Below are 19,583 nucleotides of genomic sequence, written 5' to 3' on the forward strand. Positions count from 1 at the left end.
CTGGACCCCAAGGGGGTGGATTGTAAAATCCCACATCGGTTGGATAGGGAAACAAAATATTTCTTATAATAGTGTGGAAACCTCTCCTTAGTAGACGCGTTGTAAACCGTGAGTCTGATAATATATGTAATGGGCTAAAATTAACAATATATACTAGCGAGCTTGTACTGTTACAACTAAAAAAAATAATGATTCAATTAATGATTGAATTAAATAATGATTCAATTAAATAATAATGAAATTAGGAAAAGCTTACAAACAAATTTATACATTTAACCCCCTTTATTTTGAAAAAAAAAAAAAAAATTCAGGAAGAAAGCTGTCTATTGACACTTCATATATTATCTACCTGTTTTGAAAAGTTCATGAGTAATTTTGAGACGTGTAGTAACAATAAATATATTGTTTTATTTTTTCAAAAAAATTTAAAGGCAATTTTTAAGTTTTTTTAAAAAATTTGTATTAATTAAAATTTTAAAATTTTAAATTACTTTTTAAAATAATTTTCTCAACTTAAAAAGTATGCCTTTTGATTTATAGGGTATTTTTTTTTTTAAATTTTTTATAGTTAAAAATATTTTTTTTAAGAAATATTTGTAGGAGAAAATAAAAAATTTAAAGATATTTTTATTAATTTAATCGTATAATCTAAAAAAACAGATTAATTTAAAACGTTTTCTATTCTCCAAGAACAAAACAATCGAAGCAATACAGGAGCAGCAATGGCCGAGGTGAGCTAAAGTTTCCAGTACCGCTAATGGTTGAAGTTCCGCGAAAGTGACTATGAGGCAGCTTCCTTGCTGCATATCTCACGAGTTTCAGAGAGTTGCATTGTCTCATCCTGGAAAAATCGCAGTAATTCATGCCTCCGGTGGAGTCCAGCTTTGCCGCCAGTTACACGGCGGCGGCGGCGGCGGAGGAGATGAGAATTTTTTCACGGAGCGGGCTATATCCGCTTTCCCTTCCATGTACGATGGCGACCAGTGCTTCACTTACTCGCAGCTGTTGGCCTCCGTTGATTCTCTCAGTTCCCGCCTTCTTGCAATCCTTCGCGATCCTCGATTAATCGCGCCCACTGCTCCTCACCGAGGTCATTTCTTCAATCCTACTGATTTTTGTTTTTAATTCTCTCGCAATCGTCTTCTCCTTTACGAGTTTATGACTCGCATAATACACTTCATTCGACTAAAATTTTGATAATCTGGTATTTCTCATCCATATTGACGAGATGCTGCCCATCTCAATGGTTATATGTTTAGCGAGGAAGGTTTAAAGTTGACTGCAATATTACTGGAATAAAAATTCGAAGACGAATGAGAATCTAGGCATCGCTTTTGAACCTTAAATATGCCTGTAATTCTGTAAAACAGTGTAGTGTTTTCCCGTTAAATGGGGCTAATCATTGGGGCGATCTTATTAACATGGCAATGAATCTCTACAATTTTTCAGCTAATGATCAGCTGGTAAAGACTGGTCCAGTGGCTAATGAATTATCTGAAGCATCAGTTGAGCTTGACAGCAGTAATATACCGAAAATATTTGGAATATATATGCCACCTTCAGTTGAATATATAATTGCTGTTCTTTCTGTACTAAGATGCGGAGGGGCTTTCATGCCGTTAGATCCTGCCTGGCCTAAAAAGAGGATTCTGTCAGTTGTTTCTACGTCGAAAATCGATCTTATTATCTACTCTGGATCTTCATTTTGTGAAGATGGCTATCACTTGACTGATGGGTTTCGTTGGCTCGAGCAAATCAGAAGCTGTTCGACTTTTAGTTTTACTATGGAAGAAAATTCTATTCGAGAGCATAATAGTGCAGTTGATTTAGTTTTTCCCTGTGAGCGTGAGAAGGGGAGGTTGTTTTGTTACATTATGTATACATCTGGATCTACTGGAAAGCCTAAAGGAATATGTGGCACCGAACAAGGTATGCTATTACCGAGGATTGATGCCAAATGGAAATGTTGATATCTCAATTTTATGAAAATGTCGGTGGATATATAAATAAAATGTCAATATCGATAGAGATTCCTGAAAAACCAATGAACTTATAAAAATTATTTCAATTCAAAGATAAGTGTTTTTTCACAGTGCTCTTAACAATCAAGGTGTTGTTTTGATCGACCTTCCAGAGTGATGTTTCATTAACAAAATGGTTTTAACTTTTGTAGGTCTTCTAAATCGCTTTCAATGGATGCAAGAATTATTTCCTTCTAGTGGAGAGGAACTTTTATTGTTCAAGACATCTATTAGCTTTATTGATCACATTCAAGAATTTCTTAGTGCCATATTAACATCTTCTGCCTTGATTATACCTCCGATGAAAGAGTTGAAAGAAAAACTATATTCTGTTGTCAATTTTATTCAGGTAGAATCTTATAGATTTTTTAATCAGATAAAAGTCCATCAAGCCTTTTATTATGTTCATTGAAATTAAATATATGAACTGAGATTAGTTGCCGTTGCTACTTTGTATAGTCGATATCAGCTCATTCGTGCCTCATTCTTATTTTATGGATGACTGAATTTAATCTCTTTCTGTGAAGGCATATTCCATCAGTAAGCTTACTGCTGTTCCATCACTAATGAGGGCGCTCCTTCCTGCATTGCAAAGACTGTGTGTGATGCAGAACAGATGTTCCCTAAGATTGTTAATTCTGAGTGGTGAAATTCTGCCAATAGAGTTATGGAATGCGCTTGTCAAGTTATTACCAGAGACCACAGTTTTGAATTTGTATGGCAGTACAGAGGTTAGGATTTAAATCATTCCTGCATTATGCACTCATAGGCAACTTCCGGTTCTGCTTACAATGCTAATCTGTGACTGAACGCTATAGGGAAAGATGCATGGACTTGTTTCTCTTTTAGCTCCCTCTCTTCAGTAACTCCTCCTCCTTAATTTTTGTTGGACATAGTGCTGCCTTCATGCTTTAGAGTAGTGAATGGTGGCAAGCTTACAAGCAACCATGTTCATGGCAAGTGTTAAATAGATTGTATCTTGATATGTCAGGATTGCTATTGAATATAAAGAAACTTGATCGTGGTGTATATCTTACAATCCTTCACTTTGTTCAACAATGAATTTTTTTTTTTCTTGGATACCAACTCGTGAAGATCTTGAAATTATTTATATTTTCTAAAATTAAAGTTGCAACTCCTTTTTTATGCACCGTATGAATTTTGTAATTTAGATTTATATCAAGATGGTAATTAAAGGTGCCACTATTCACTTGTTCTTTGCACTTTAATTCAGTAGCATGGAACATATTGAGCTACCTTTTCCCCTGTCACTCATAACAATTGGCAAATGATTTAATATCTCGATTTTCTGAACAAAAAGGTATCTGGTGATTGTACATATTTTGATTGCAAGAGAATGCCAATGATTTTGGGGACAGAAGAAATCAGTACTGTTCCAATTGGCGTGCCGATTTCTCACTGTGATGTTGTGGTTGTTGGTGACAATGATGCACTGAACCAGGGAGAACTGTGGGTTGGTGGCCCCTGTGTATGTAGTGGATATTATTCAGATTCTACTTTTCACCCTTTGGATGGTAAAATTTTTTCTCAAGACTTTGTTCATGGAGGTTCACTCAATGCAAATTGTGATCAAATTTATATCAGGATGGGTGATTTTGTCCGACAGCTTCAAAGTGGTGATTTGGTGTTCTTGGGGAGAAAAGATCGCAGTATCAAAGTTAATGGGCAACGTATTGCTTTAGAAGAGATTGAGGATGCTTTAAGGGAACATCCAGATGTAGTAGATGCAGCTGTAGTTTCCAGGAGAAGTGATAGGGAACTTGAATATCTAGTGGCATTTCTAGTTTTGAAAGATAACAAGAAGAGTGATGTATTCAGGTCCACTGTTAGAAGTTGGATGGTGGAAAAAGTTTTATTGGCTATGATTCCAAACAGCTTTTTCTTCATTGACTCAATCCCTATGTCATCCAGTGGAAAAGTTGATTATGAGATCTTGACGCATTCAAGATCTCTTTGGGAGCACGAACATGAAACTATTGATGAAACATGGGCAAATGACTACATGCAAGTCATAAAAAAGGTGTGGCCCCCATCTTCTTGATATTTCCAGTCTTGTTGCTTCATTTATAGCAGTTTGTGAAATGGACAATGGAGTGTGTTCTCTATATAATCCACACTTTCTTCAACATCTGTTCTCTTGCATTGCAGGCTTTCTCTGATGCTTTAATGATTAAAGAGATCTCTAGTGATGATGACTTCTTTACGATGGGTGGTAACTCTATAACTGCAGCGCATGTTTCATATAGATTAGGGGTTGATATGAGATGGCTGTATCACTATCCAAGTCCAGCTAAGCTTCTTACGGCCCTTCTAGAGAAGAAAGAGTCAGATATAGATATCAATAGGGATGCTGACTCAAGAAAGAACCTGAAAATTGACAGGTGGAACAAGTTTTCTTTCGATGATTCTGAGTTTCTGACCCATTTTGATATTAATGAGGGTCAGAATTCTGGAAAAAGGAAACAAGTTCATCCAAATGATGGTTTTTCGAGGGCAGCCATACCAAGGAATAACAATTCTTCAATCTCGAAACACAATAAGGAGGTTTCTGATTTTTCAATCAATTTGGAAGATATAGGTCAAGTTGGTGGGCACCTGTGGGATTCTCTTTTGACGTCTGTGTCATGTGCATTCAGTCGATACAACAAGGTTGTGTATGAACACAAGTACATTGGTAACAGTGGATGTGTAGAAACTTTGTCAGTTAAGTCCCCAAGAGGTGAAAATGGTTCTATGAAAAAACTATGGCAAGTTCATATGGAGTCTTGCGTGGATGCTTCACCACTTGTTGTGTTTAAACACCCCAAAATCTACTTGTTTATTGGTTCTCACTCACAGAAGTTTGTCTGCGTGGATGCAAAAAAGTAAGCAGCAATAAAGAATTGGAACATGTATTTACTTTAATGTAGTAAGCCACAGTATTCCTTCTACGTTGTCTTTAACTTTTCCATCTTTTATGTTACAAATACAGATGCTTTTTTCCTCGATGAACTTCTATTCTTGCCCCTTTTCACTGATTATATGTTTTTAGTTTTAGGATGGAAATATGTGTTAAGCGTTCCTTTTAATTTGGTAAGGAATAAAGCTTTAAAATATCTTAGGAATGTGATTTACTGTTCTCTTTCTTGATCAAAAAGCAAACCAACTTGTTGTAGACAATGTTGAGGAAGTGATGATGATGTATCCTCCCAGACAAAAGCCATGAACATGACCACAAATAATAATAATAATAAAGAAAGAAAGAAAAAAAAAATGTAGAAGAAGAAAGCTCCAAGTAGCTAGAATTAAGATAAATTGGGCAGTTACTAAAAATCTCAGAAGAAGGAGCCAAGCAAGAAGATTGCTGTAGTTCAACTTCTTCATCTTCCTTTTCTTCTGTCCTTCGCTCTCTCTTGTGAATGTGTGGTGTGTGTTTGACTTGTCTCGTTCCTCTTTTCCGTGTACTTCACATAGATCTTCATTAGCAGTTCCTATTTTCTTTTAACGAAGAAGTGTACACTAATCACTAATTACTTATTCATTTTTATTTGATTTACTGAAGTTATACTTTTATTGCATAACTTTCTACAGTGCTTCTCTTCAATGGGAGATAAGGCTAGAAGGACGAATTGAATGTTCCACGGCAATTGTTGGGGACTTTTCTCAGGTTATCTCGTTATTGTGATGCGGTCATTAGGCATAACGTCTAATTAAGTTTTTATCTTTGAAAAGGAATATTTATTTTTCTTGGAAACTTTTTAGGTTGTAGTAGGATGCTACAAAGGGAAGATATATTTTCTCGAGTTTTCCACTGGTAATATCCAATGGACGTTCCAAACGTGTGGTGAGGTAAGGGGATTTGTTTATATTAACAAACTGGTCAATGATCAAGCATGACAGTTCTGTTGAGCTCATTAAAAGGGGAATGAATTGCATATGATCTCATATTTGATTCAAATTATTCATCTGCCGAGTGGCAGTGTTTAAATCATGTTTTACTCATCAGCTTCTCCTAATTAATAAATATTTCATCTTTTAAAATGAAGGTAAAATCGCAGCCAGTGGTTGATCCAGAGAGAAATTTAATCTGGTATGGTTTTATTACTTCGGTATTTTGGCCAACAGGTCTTTCATTCTCCTCTATTATGTTGTTTTTTTATTTTAATTACCTGCTGGGAGATTTCTGTTCTTTTCTTTCTCTCTTTTTTTTTTCTTTTTGTTTATATTGGTCTCTTAGTGATCATGTTTGGTTTGTAGAGAAACTTCCCCTAATTCACAGACAAAAGAAATATAGTATTAAGTACATCATCATGGTACACAAAGTTTATTAGCTTAAGATTTTATAAATTTTCATGTAGGTGTGGATCATATGACCATAACTTATATGCACTTGACTACGTGAGGCATTCTTGTGTTTATAAACTTCCATGTGGAGGAAGTATATATGGATCACCTGCAATTGATGGGGTAAACTCACTCAATTTTTTCCAGTACTTTCCCAAATGATGGTCAATAGTTCATTCAAGATTGTTTCAAGTTACCTTTTTTTTCTCTCTTAAAAAAAGGTTATACTGCTGTTTATTTTCAAATGAGAGCATCAGTAAATGGTTGTGGATATTTATTCATGAGGAATCAAGTTTGTGGAGGAGGATCATTAGAAGAGATCCAAGAAAGCAAATAATCTATCATTTTTGGATTCTTTTTTTCTTCTCTTCCATTCCGTTCTTTTTATTTTTGGTGCATGTTTGGTTCGTTTCGATGTGCATGAGTTTGTACCTATATTAGAAGAGAAGAGGGTGTATGAGCAGCTGAAAACAGTAATCTAGAGATAGCAGTACGATAATTGTACTATAAACAGGTGCCTGGAAAAACATAGATTTTTTAAGAATGTTGACTTGTACGGTTTCATTGAGTTGGCTTGATTTTGAGTCATGAAAATACTCATTTCTGTATTCCCTCTATTCTGGTATCTGCTTATATTTTTACACTGGATGTCATTTGAAGGCATTTGCACACTGTAAAATAAAGATGCAATAGATTAGGAGTATTGAAGCTGCAATACATTGTAAAAATTTGAATGCAACTTTTCCCTTTCTGTAGGTGCAACATAGACTTTATGTGGCTTCAACAAGTGGACGGACGAGTGCTCTATTGATAAAGGCAATGGAAACTACTAGTATATGTTGATTTCTTTTAACGAGGAAAAAAATGAATCCTTCTAATCCTGAATTTGGCTTGGGAATTCGGGAGATGAGAAATAACTACTAGATATTGAGATCCGACATTGGTTGGAGAGGGGAACGATGCATATCTTATAAGGGTGTGGAAACCTCTCCCTAACAGACGCGTTTTAAAACCGTGAGGCTGACGGCGATATGTAATGGGACAAAGCGGACAATATTTGCTAGCGGTGTCATTGGGCTGTTACAAATGGTATCAGAGCCAGACATCGGGCGGTGTGCCAGTGAGAACGCTGGGCCTCCAAGGGGGGTGGATTGTTAGATCCCACATCGGTTGGAGAGGGGAACGAAGCATTCCTTATAAGGGTGTGGAAACCTACCCTAACAGACGTGTTTCAAAATTGTGAGGTTGACGGCAATACGTAACGGGCCAAACCGGACAATATGTACTAGCGGTGGGCTTGGGCTTGGGCTGTTACAAGATATTTCTATACCCATTGCAGTTTTGAGTCTATATTATTTTAGTTGGGACTTTTTGATACTTGGGACAGTGAGGAGAAACTATCTTCTGCAGATCCAGTTTCTTAATACACAGACTGGGAGACTATGAGACAACTACCATTGGATATCTATATCTTCAGGAACTAATCTCTCTAGTTACCTTCTATGTTCCTAACACCTTTCCCACCACAATTCTTAAACCTTTGAAAGTTAAGATTACATGAGAACGATATTAGTTGAGAAGGAAATGACATTACTTGATGGGTTACGATAAATTCCTCTTTCCTTCTCCACGCCGAGGGACTTTCAATTGAGTGCTTAGTTCCATTTTTTATATATTTCATCTCCTTCCCTCTCCAAAATGTTATGGAAGTTAGAGAAGCCTAAGCTGTCTCCAATATACTATGTTACGATTCCAAAGCCATATAGCTTTTGGTTGAATAGTTCCTCGTCTTAATCACTGCAGGCTTTTCCTTTCAGTACTTTGTGGCACTATGATCTAGAAGCGCCAGTCTTTGGTTCCCTTGCAATTGATCCACTTTCTGGAAATGGTATGTCTTTATGATCTTATTTTGTTGTTGTTTCATGTCTTCTGAGTGATCTCTCTCTGGACGTTTTGTTTGTAAATTTGTGTAGACAGAAGATCTATAGTAGGATGAATTTGGGAAAACGTTAGAAATCCTGAATGAAAAAGTTTGAGTCGGTTTGAGACAGGATACTGAAATTATTCTCTTTTAATTCCTTCAAGTTCGGACAAATGTTTGGCTTGCAAACCAAATTAATTAATGTTCTTTAGTTTTGACAGTTTTACTGCAATTTTGTATATTGGAATTCATGGTTTCTTAAATGATGGTTTTCTTGTTCTTGTTCTTCTATTTCTCTAAGGTATCCAACTATCTTCCTATACTTTTTAAGGCATTAGTTTGACTTTCATGAAGAAACTTTGCTACATTATTTTGTCCTCTTGTATTTCATGAATCTGTTCCAGATATTCATTACATTCGAAGAAAATCCACATTTCTTCCATCTGGTTGCAAAGTTTTCCCTTTTGTTTTTTTTTTTTTTTTTTTTTTGCAATTCTCAAAGATAATGTGAGATCCCACGTTGGTTGGAGAGAAGAACGAAGCATTCTTTATAGGGTGTGGAAACCGATCTTTAGCAGACGCATTTTTAAAAACCTTGAGGGGAAGCCTGAAAGAGGAAAATCCAAAGAGGGCAATATCTGCTAGCAGAGAGGTTGAGCCGTTACAAATGGTATCAGAGCTAGACACTGGGCGATGTGCCAGAGAGGAGGCTGAACCTCGAAGGGGGGTGGACACGAGTCGGTGTGCCAGTAAGGACGCTAGGCCTTGAAGGGGTGGATTGGGGGGTCCCACGTCGATTGGAGAAGGGAATGGGTGCCAGTGAGAATGCTGGGCCCCGAAGTGGGTTGAATTGTAAGATCCCACATCGGTTGGGGAGGAGGATGTGGAAACCTCTCCCTAGCAGACGCATTCTAGAAACCTTGAGGGGAAACCCGAAAGGGAAAGCCCAAAGAGGACAATATTTGCTAGCAGTGGGCTTGAGCCGTTACAGATAATGTAATTAATTATTACTTTTCCCGAAGTTTCTCTAGTAAGGAATGAAACCCGAGATGCATTTGCCAAATCTTTGCCAAATCTATGAGTGTTTGAGTCCCTTGTACTCAATCAGAAGTTTGCAAATTTAGAAACTTCTACGGCCTCGGCAGGTTTCCATATACATAATTTGACAGTCAGAAAAGAAGCTTCCAAATTTTGAATCTATGGATTTATGATATTGGAATACAACCTTTCTCATATCATCATGTTTAATTTCTTGATTTCTGTATCCGCAGTTATTTGTTGCCTGGTGAATGGTCACGTTGTTGCACTGGATTCAAACGGATCTGTCTCATGGAAGGTGTAATTCTTTTGTTGTTACATTCACATTCGTTTCTTTTTCTTTATTGAAAATTCTATGTAAAATTCTTCATTGTGTGTTCATAAAAAATTATCTCATTCAGTGTAAAACTGGTGGTCCGATATTTGCTGGAGCTTGTATATCCTCCGTTGTCCCTTCACAGGTACATTTTTGCAGTGTCCTCACAAGTTCTAGTAAGAATTTTGCTTATAAATATTTGTTTCAGGTGCTCATATGTTCCAGAAATGGAAGCATTTATTCTTTTGAACTGGTAAACGCCATTGTAATTATTTTTTAAATCTTATTTCCTTCTTAACTTTTTAGTACTTCTTACTGGCAAAATCCACACTTATGCTGCTAAAGTCACTATGAGAAGTAACAAATCTTGAAATCTTGTATTCTCTGTTGGGATTTACTCAGAAAAGTGGAGATTTAGTGTGGGAGTACAACATTGGTAATCCGATAACTGCATCTGCTTGTGTTGATGAACAGCTGCAACTTGTGCCTGAAACTTCCACCTCCTCTGACAGGTATGAAAAACAATTAAGAAAGGAAATAAAACTGAATTGATTGATAATATCTATCTGTTAACTCATTAACTATAATGGGTTAGTCTAGGACTATAAACATAATAAAGGATTTAGGTGAAATTGGTTCTAAGTCATGGTAGATGGATGGATTTTAATGTCTTACGAGTTTCTTTGTAACAATCCAAATCCACCGCTAGTAGATATTGTCCTCTTTGGACTTTTCCTTTTGGGCTTCCCCTTAAGGTTCTAAAATGTGTCTATTAGAGAGAGGTTTCCACACCTTTATAAAGAATGTTTTGTTCCCCTCTCCCACCGATGTGAGATCTCACAATCCACCCCCGGAGGCCAGCGTACTCGCTGTCACAATAGCTGGTGTTTGGCTGTGTGGGAAAGTTTAAAGAGGACAATATATGCTAGCAGTGAGCTTGAGCTGTTACAAATGATATCAAAGCTAGGTTTTATAAAGGTGTGAAAACCTCTCGATTGGAGAAGAGAACGGAGCATTCCTAATAAGGGTGGATTGTGGATCCCACATCGATTGGAGAAGAGAACGGAGCATTCCTAATAAGGGTGTGAAAACCTCTCCCTAGCAAACACATTTTAAAACCGTAAGGCTGACATCGATACGTAACAGGCCAAAGCGGACAACATTCTGCTAGCGGTGGACTTGGGCTAATACATTATTTGTCAACCAATTGTAGTAAGGTTGGGTGATTCTTCTATTAGAATAACCGAGACAAGCTGGTTTGAATGCTCACTGATATCAAGTGTACATATATATATCATAATGGCCATCAGATATGATTGAAGCTGAGGAAAAACTAATGCGTTTTTCAGGCTGATTTGTGTTTGCTCCAGTTCTGGAGCCATACATTTGCTTCGAGTAAAGTTGAATACAACACAGGAGGGATATTCCCAGAACACAAATGTGGAAGAATTTGCAAAGATGGATCTTGAAGGCGACATATTTTCTTCACCTGTTATGATAGGTGGTCGCATTTTCGTCGGTTGCCGAGATGATTATGTGCACTGTGTTGTGATTGGTAACCTTAATACCAAAAGAAATAGTAATACACACTGTAACTAAAATTTTGCCACTTCTCTATAGCTGTTGAGACTCGTAAAATTGTTTGTTAAGGCTGTCACGATTAGTCGTCTCGTAACGGTCAGAGGTTCTAAGTATTTTTGTCGTTTCTCTCTCATGTATGCAGTGGTTTAAAACTGCTAATCTCGATGAGGCAGAATTCTACAAATATAAATTTGTAGGTAGGTTTAAATTGTGTCCCGAGACTTTAAAAGGTTTCATTGTTATTATTAAACTTTGAAAATTCTCATGAAAATATTCGAATTTTTTTCATTAGAAAAAAATTGTGAAAAAATGTAAAAATTAGAAAGCATAAATGCCATCAATTGACTCAAAAAAAAAAAACTAAATCAAGTCACTAAATCCCGAACCCTAAAATTAAATAGGTTAAATTATACGTTTTTAAACTTATAAGAAGAAATTCACAAATATATATATATATATATATATATATATATATATACTAGCGGTGGGCTTGAGCTGTTACAAATGGTAAAACATCGACCTTTACTCGATTTTTTTAGAACATGTTTCAAACGTCTCTTTCCAAATTAGGGTTTCGATTTTAAGCATTTTTTTTTTTATTGTTTTATACACTTCATTTCTTTGAAATTATATTCTTTCCACCCTCCTGCCCAGTCTCCTCGCTAACACTCGTTCTCTTCTCTAATCGATGCGGGACCCCCAATCCACCCCCTTCGTGTCCTCCTTTTGGGGCCTAGCCTCCTCGTTGGCACACCGCCAGTGTCTGGCTCTAATACCATATGTAACGGCTCAAGCCACGAGTATATATATATATATATATATATATATATATTTATATATATATATTTATTTATTTGTATATGTAACTAGTAATTTTACCCTTGAAATATAGTGGTTATGCAAAAGCCCGCCTGCGGGTTAACTTCTATTGCTGAATCAAGCGAGGCTCTATCTCTCCCTCTCTCCGAACTCCATCGCCATCGTTCTTCAATCCTGCATCCGGTCGTCCAGTGGTTCTTCCGCACGCTCTAAACTCCAGATTGATCCAGGTAAACAAATGTTCATATTCTATAACTTTTTTTACTCCTAATCGGCGCCGAGAATCTGGGGAATTGGCGTAAAATGGTTGTTGGGTTTGTGTATTGATGATTGAGTCATGGTCGGAAACCCCCCAAAATCTGAAGAATTCAGTATGCCTCTAATGTTTCACCATTGCCCAGTTCTATGGATGAAACTAGTTATGGTTACCTGATAAGTTGAGTTCGATCAGGGACAAGGGCACCAACTGTTTGAAGAAATGCGGCAGAGAAATTGACCTGTGATTGAGAACCATTCTCTGTTAGGGGGCCACGCCGTTTCTTTATTTTCATTCTAATGTCTTCAATTTTCTTTTCAGTTCGAGGAATGGCGAAAGGTATCATATGGGCAACAGCAGAGGATTTAGCGAGGAACAGAGGGCGTGTTATATCCCTTTATCGCCAGATATTGCGGAGCCTCAACTCCCCAAATTTGCCTCTCAGCTTCGCAGCTAGATTAGCAAAGAAGGCGGAGGTTCGTGGCATTTTCTTGCTTGCTTCTGAAGATCGATCTCTTCACAATATTGAAGACCTAATTGATACTGCTGAGTACTCACTCTCTCTATTAAGGAAGGGAGAAATTCCCAAATACATTCAATGAGTAACACTTGATTCTCTTATGGCAATTTTATGTTAGAGTCCTCTCCACCTGCATCAGTGAGTGATACTTGTGCATGCCCTTGCCCTAAATTTCTTATAGTTAACATTTGGGTTCTGCTATAATGTTTGTATTGAATGCTATGCAAAGGAAATTCATCCACTTGATGTTAACCTATGCAAACATTAAGGTTTAGATTCTATTTTGATCCTTGGAGTTGTGTCTCTATATATATGTTGGCCCTTTCAAATGTTCTTTTCAGTATTTGGTTTCAAACTTTCTCGTTTAGATTGTTGTAGATCAATATTCTCTTTTTTAGTTTGATATCAAACTCAATATGCCTTATTTAGAATATATCAACCAGTTTTTTTGTGTGGGTTTTAGAGATCAAGAAGTATAATATATGGAATCAAAATGAAACAAAGTAAAAAAAGTTTAAAACCCATGCAAACCAAATTATTTTAGTTGAAAACCATTAAACCACTCTCAGTATTGTTATGGGGATTTTGTTTTCCTATATTTGGAAGTCTGTGGCTCTGAAATTTTATGGGAAGTATTGCATTTTAATTATGCTAGTAGAAGAGTTTTTTCCATTATCATGGTGGACAGGGGTGTGGGAACAGCAGCAAACTTGCAGAAGAGGAGCTGGGCTGCTCACATTAATGGCAAAAGTAACAGCAAACTCAGTGGTTTTCCACTCAAAATAGGTAATATCGATATCTCTGCTATTCACTATCATATATGGCTGCCTATCTTCGCCTTCCTTTGTGTTTGTGGTAAGCTTCTTACACTGCATTGGGGCACATATGAAAGCCATTATAAGAAAAAGAAGGACCTTAGGGGAAAAGAGACAACTGACTTTAACTCTTGTTTCCTGTTTGTCTTGTTTTTGAATGATTCTGTCGTCAACAATTTATTAGCAAGGAAATGAAGTAACAATATTGCTTCCTGTTTCCTTTCATTTTCTTGTTAGAGTTTCTCCATCTTGTTTATATGATAAATAATTTCTGTATTAGTTCATTCTAAGCAGTCTTCTTTGTGCTAGTCTAGTATCTTTCAGCTCAACAGAATCCTTTTCCTCTTTTTTTTTTTTTTTTTTTTTTTTTTTTTTTTTTCCTTTTTTAGGGGGAGAGAGGAGAGACATGGATGTAAAAACATGAGAGACTATTGTTTTGTTTGATTTTGTTATCACGGAGTGACTCATATAGTTTAATAGGTTTAGTTATATCCTCTCGACCAAGAAGTCAGAAGTTTGAATCCTCTAATCCCACCGGTTGAATTCAGAAAGCTACTGCAATGGAATGAATGAACACAATTGTTGTTATTTGGAGAATATGACATGGCAAGGTTGGAAAATGAGGAAAACTAAGAACTATGTATTTGCTGTTATTGTATATTTTGTATGAAAAATGAATGAGTTCAGGTATGAACCTTTGAAATGAGCATTGGACTCTTGTGTTTCAGTTATGGAAGAATTACTGTGATATGTGTACGTATTCTACCACGAGGAATCCGGGTACGTTCGGCTACTCGAGCAAGTTTTTTAGTTAAAGAATTATTCGCTTTCTAGATGGATGATACAATTGTAGACATGTTCTTTTGACCCATTCAGTCTGATTGGGACATATGAATTTGAGACTTGGTCGAGAATCTCTCTGTTAAGGCTGAAGTGTTTTGTCAAAATTTAGTCGATGCAATCAAACAGATGGTAACAAAGGGTAAAGGAAGAGAGAATCGAGCCCAACTAATATTTCATAGTTTGGATTTGATCTAAAAAACGTCTCAATCTAACCCAAGTTTAATCGCTCCAAAGCAGCTAAGCTAAAATGTTGATTAATATATTCGGGTATCAAATGTTATCAGAGTGTCAAGACTTGCCAAGTCTTGAGGCTCATACCATTCCTCAGCCAAGACAATTAGTTTAGATGCTCTTTTTTTTTAATCTATTTTTACCAATTTTCTTTAAAAAAATATTCTCGTTATGTATATCTAAATAACAAAGAATTCACAAATGGATTCAACGTAATATTAACCATCTTATTTTGTCGACTAATTACGAAGCATTAGTCATATCGTGATTCTATGTAATCTATTTATAAATCATAAGTTATCTACGTCATATCATTATTATTTAGGAACTTAAGGCACGGAAGCTTAATAAGCTTATTGACAAACAAAAACAGAACAAAAACTTTATTATTGCATAAATTAGATTCGATTCTCTCACCTCATGTGTCATGTGTATGGATGAACTAAAAAACGAGAACGATTGAAATAAAGAGAAGCTTTATTAGAGATAAGTGGGACGTGGGACCAACTATATTAAGTAATAGAAACTAATTAAGATTAGAAATTAGAAAACAATTAGGGTTTAGGTTTTAGGATTTGATGAGGAGAAGAACACTAATTAATAGGTATTGGTGTGTGGAGTGATGGATGTGTTGGCGGTGTTGTTGGTGTTGTTGTACTGTCTGTCCACTGCCTCCATAACCTTGTTGGCTATGGCACTTGCATACACCGATGAACCTTCATATATCTGATCAATTCCAAACACTTTTACATTATTATTATTATTATTTACTCCCCCAATTAGGAATAACTAAAATAAAAAAAGGGTTGTTTTAAAAATATTCAAAATATTTCAAAACTAGTGTTAGAAGTAGAAATCTGATAGAATGTTATCTGAAATCGAAATCGGGTGACATTGTTCACCAGTAGACCACTTTATGACCCAATTTTATCATTCAACATCTAACGAATTTCTACTTTGAAGTCAATTTTAAGACGTTTATGAAGTATGATTGGAAGAATGAGCACAAAGAAAAGGAAAAAGTTATGGTTTGGGACGAACCTTGGTATTGAACAAGAAGCTGTAGTAATCGCCAATGTGGCCGCCGGCGACATGGTGAAGATCAAGCTGAAGATCGTCGAGCAATTTAGAGACAAGCAACAAGCAGTTGAGTTTGCGCTGCACAAGCTTTATGGTGACTTCATCGTCAACAATTCTCACATCAACTTCAGTGTCTTTGGTCTTCCTCTGCAGCCATGAGCTCCTCAAGTTGTAGCTTTGATCCTCACCGCCATCTCCCACAGCACCTGTCTTTGCATTTGAGCTCTCCACATCCCATGCGCCGCCGTCTTCCTCCGCTGTCCGGTGCCTCTTGCTCCTCTCTCTGCTGCATCTCTTCTTCTCCACCAGTAGTTTCAGCTCCTTCACTTCTCTCAGAAGCTCTTTTATGTAATTTATGGCGTCTCCCACAATTGATGCCCTATCAGTCTGGTGTTTGGTTTAAGATCCAACAACAACAAAAATGGTAGGTTAAAGAGAGAGAGAGGGGGAGAGAGAGCTCGATTTTATCAATACCCAGAAAGGAATTTTCAATAAAACAGTGAATCTTCAGTCTAGATTGTTGCTTAAGATTCAAGGAAGGAACATTAATGGCGGATTAGAGAGATAAAGCTTGATTAAGCCACACCCAGAAATCAAATTAAAGTCCAAAAATAGTAAACTCAAGAACAGTCTATAAGTTTTTAGTTCAAGATCAAAGAAGGATAATCATAATCATAATCATAATAATGGCAGTTCAAGAATTAAAACAGCTTGATTCAGCCATACCCAGAAAGGAAATCGAAGTTAATGGGAAATGGAAAAACCTTAGTAGGGCTTGGAACCAAACTCCTGAGAGCTTTATATTTGTCATTCAATTGAACTCTTCTTTGGCGTTCAGTGGCAAAATGTTTGGTCATTTTCCCATCTCTCCCTTTTCCAATACAATCCGCCATATCCCTACTGAACTCCAAAACTCCACTTCCATCGCCGTCTTCATAAACTCCAGCAGTTCCTTCTCTCTCCATTATCTCCCCCTCCGGGAACAGACTCCCTCCCCGACCTCTGGAACTAGCCGCCGGCAGACCGTATCCATGAGGAAGAGAGTGAAACAGCTCCCTAAACAGCGGCGGCTGTGGTGGCAGATTCAGGTGGAACAGAGGGTCGTAGAGTATTGAAAGCGAAGTCGATGATGGGTTGCTACCGTCGCCGGCGGGAAGGTCTGCAAGAAACCCCCCCATGGCGGAGGAGTGGAGGTTGGAGATGGTGTTGTTGGAGAAGGAGATGGAAGAGTTGTTTGAGCATCTAGCAGCTGGCATGTTGAAGAAGTTTAAGAGGTCCGGAGCTTGAGTATAGGCGGCTGCCATGGCGGAATCTGAAAACTGATGATCTTGAGATTGAATCAGATGGTGATTAAACCCCATTTCTTGAATTTGCGACCCAACCCAAGCGGATTGATCAAGACAAACCATCCGATTCGAATCAGAACTTACCTCTTGACCAAAACTAGGGTTCATGTTACAGTTATCAAACCCCACCCCCTGCTGCTGAAACTCGAGTTCCATGGCGTCGCCGCCGCCGCTGCGGTAGTGGTGGTGGTAAGAAATCTCGTCCATGGAAAGATTGAGATTATTGTCATCAAAATTGGCATGGGTGTCCTGACCACCGCCGACTATGAGTGGAGGAGGAGGAGGAGGAGGAAACGAAGGCAAAGAGGGAATATGCGCCATTGTTTGAGGAAAGCCATTTTGAGAAGCATCTGGTACAACAGGTGGTGTAGGTTCAGCTGACATGGAATTGGGATCGGAACAGGCAGTTTCTTCATACATTTTTGTCGTACGAAAACTGTGATTCAGCCATTAAAGCAAATGTTAGAAAAAGGAAAGAAACAAAGATGTCAGAGAAAAGAAAAGGCCTCTAAAAAAGACGAAACCAGAAAAGAAAGAAAAACCATAACCTATTTTCTCTGAAGCAAAACAGAAAAGAAAGCTATGGAATGGAGGTCTTCGATTCACATCAGCCGATCACAAATCTGAAGAAGAAGAAGAAGAAGAAGAAGAAGAAGCTTGAAGAAGGTTCACTCAGCGTTGTTTCCTCCATGGAAGCTGACTGTAAAGATCATGAGAGAGAGTTTGAAAGATCAAGAAGAAGGAAGAAACGAAGAAGAAGAAGAAGAAGAAGAAGAAGAAGGAAGTGGGAATGGTTGCTTGTTTTGTAAGGAAAACTGAGTGTCGTTAGAAAGAGAGAGAGAGAGAGAGAGAGAGAGTTTGTTAGAGAGAGAGAGATTCCAGTAGGTGTGGGGCCCACTCATAATCTCCGTATTTTTTCTGATACATAGCTGCGTGATCTGTACTGTTACTCTACCCCTTCTCTTTTCTTTCTCTTTTTCACTCGCTTTTTCCACTTTAATTACTATTATGCCATTCACTTTTTTTTTTTTTTTTTTTTTCTAGTATTTCCCAATTTTAGTCCTACATAAATGATTCAAGACTATAACTAAATGAGAGAGATCCAAATAACATGTGATGCTCGAGTAAAACAAAAATATATGAACGAATTAAGACTAGTCCTAATTAAGAGTGATTTCTAGGACATGATAGTTAAGAAATATTTATAATTACTACTTATACCAACAAAATGTATTTACTTTTTTATGGCTCAATTATTGAAATTCCAATATGTTTGTTTTGAGCAATTCTATATTGGTTGTGTGCTTGTTTGTGTGATAGTCTTCACTTTTTTCACTTTTTAAAAGTACTTCAAAACAAATAAGGTTCAATCGAGTTAAATATTTTTCAAAGAGTATGTAAAATTACAATTTTACCCTCTAACGTGAACTTAGTAAGGCTGCTTCCAAGTGATTTTTTTTACCAAAAAAAAAAAAAAAATCTAAACACAATTGAAGTAGTTTAAGTATTAATGAAAAGATTTAGATATTGTAGAAACACAAAGGGATTAATTGAGGTGGTAAGGGGTAAATGTGGAAATATGAAAAAGGAAGTACGAGCAAAGGTGGGGGCGGTGCAGTTGCTGGTAGAAAATAACAAATAGTTTTAAAAAAAGAAAAAAAAAAAAGAAATCATTAAGTGGGGCCCACAATGGGTTAGTCCATGCAATCAGCCAATCCAAACTAACCCATTACCAAAATGCAACTGTTTTGTTACCCTTTCCCACCCCCTTTTTTTCTCTTTCCTAATAATATAAATAAATACATTTAAATTTTACCAAAAACTCAATATATTTACCCTCAAAATTATTACATTCTATCAATTTACCCTCTAAACTTACTATTAAAATTCGGACTCCAATAGGCAAATATTTCAAATTTTTACCTTCACCTACAAATTTAAACATAAAAGAACATAAAAACGTCAATAAATTTACAAATATCAATAGAATTTAGGTTTGTATAAAATTAAATTAAATAACATATGAGAATTATTGTTTTACCAAGCCTAATAAATTAAATAACAAGAAAAACACATAATCCAAACAAAATTATTAAAAAAATTTGAAATTATATAGACTAAAAAATGGGAGAGGTTTAAGGTAATAAAATAAATCGGTAAAAGCGAGAGGGAGATAAGAGAGACATGGGAAAGGAATACTAATAATAATAATAATATAATAATAAAAGGAGACATAAGAAGACGTTAGAGACAAAATCTCCCATTGTTGGGTATTCATCGAAACTTAGTGTTCCCTTTTTTCCTTATCTTTCTAATTCATTTATGTCTAAATCTCCCCTTTCTCCCTCCCGATGGATATAAGGTTGTTCACGTACACGGGTTGAATTGAATTGGGTCAGAAAGAAAGATTCTTTGGTTCACAAACCCAACTTGACCCGACCCATTCATCAAA

At 36.7% G+C, this 19,583-nt stretch overlaps 3 protein-coding genes across 3 annotated transcripts; 2 read left to right on the forward strand and 1 right to left on the reverse strand.

Annotated features, from left to right (window-relative positions):
• Positions 1–674: 674 nt before the first annotated feature.
• Positions 675–11,492, forward strand: LOC111807188 (AMP-dependent synthetase and ligase family protein). The gene is made up of 17 exons (XM_023692792.2): positions 675–1,090; positions 1,450–1,929; positions 2,174–2,370; positions 2,549–2,752; positions 3,343–4,062; positions 4,191–4,906; positions 5,613–5,688; positions 5,784–5,870; positions 6,068–6,111; positions 6,380–6,488; positions 7,122–7,181; positions 8,169–8,253; positions 9,558–9,622; positions 9,726–9,785; positions 9,849–9,893; positions 10,043–10,152; positions 10,990–11,492. Exons 1-17 carry the CDS (start codon positions 784–786, stop codon positions 11,237–11,239), a joined length of 3,615 nt encoding a protein of 1,204 aa, XP_023548560.2. The 5' UTR covers positions 675–783; the 3' UTR covers positions 11,240–11,492.
• Positions 11,493–12,113: 621 nt separating this feature from the next.
• On the forward strand, positions 12,114–13,156 carry LOC111806583 (COMPLEX 1 LYR-like protein). Its single transcript, XM_023691960.2, has 2 exons — positions 12,114–12,270; positions 12,618–13,156. Exon 2 carries the CDS (start codon positions 12,626–12,628, stop codon positions 12,896–12,898), a length of 273 nt encoding a protein of 90 aa, XP_023547728.1. The 5' UTR covers positions 12,114–12,270; positions 12,618–12,625; the 3' UTR covers positions 12,899–13,156.
• A 2,008-nt stretch (positions 13,157–15,164) lies between these two features.
• Positions 15,165–17,930, reverse strand: LOC111806417 (transcription factor bHLH91). Its single transcript, XM_023691728.2, has 4 exons — positions 17,680–17,930; positions 16,550–17,567; positions 15,747–16,172; positions 15,165–15,431 (listed from the first exon to the last, which is right to left on the reverse strand). Exons 2-4 carry the CDS (start codon positions 17,549–17,551, stop codon positions 15,303–15,305), a joined length of 1,557 nt encoding a protein of 518 aa, XP_023547496.2. The 5' UTR covers positions 17,552–17,567; positions 17,680–17,930; the 3' UTR covers positions 15,165–15,302.
• Positions 17,931–19,583: the final 1,653 nt, after the last annotated feature.

Source organism: Cucurbita pepo, chromosome 12, assembly GCF_057944985.1.
Source record: "Cucurbita pepo subsp. pepo isolate OVF chromosome 12, ASM5794498v1, whole genome shotgun sequence".
NCBI lineage: Eukaryota > Viridiplantae > Streptophyta > Magnoliopsida > Cucurbitales > Cucurbitaceae > Cucurbita > Cucurbita pepo.

Coding starts and splice junctions, on each gene's coding strand:
- LOC111806583 (XM_023691960.2), top strand. CDS start 12,626: ATGGCGAAAGGTATCATATGGGCAACAGCAGAGGATTTAGCGAGGAAC.
- LOC111807188 (XM_023692792.2), top strand. CDS start 784: ATGAGGCAGCTTCCTTGCTGCATATCTCACGAGTTTCAGAGAGTTGCA. Junction 5,689..5,783: donor TTGTTGGGGACTTTTCTCAG/GTTATCTCGTTA, acceptor GAAACTTTTTAG/GTTGTAGTAGGATGCTACAA. Junction 5,871..6,067: donor CGTTCCAAACGTGTGGTGAG/GTAAGGGGATTT, acceptor TTTAAAATGAAG/GTAAAATCGCAGCCAGTGGT.
- LOC111806417 (XM_023691728.2), bottom strand. CDS start 17,551: ATGTATGAAGAAACTGCCTGTTCCGATCCCAATTCCATGTCAGCTGAA. Junction 16,173..16,549: donor TGGTTCCAAGCCCTACTAAG/GTTTTTCCATTT, acceptor ACCAAACACCAG/ACTGATAGGGCATCAATTGT. Junction 15,432..15,746: donor GCTTCTTGTTCAATACCAAG/GTTCGTCCCAAA, acceptor GGAATTGATCAG/ATATATGAAGGTTCATCGGT.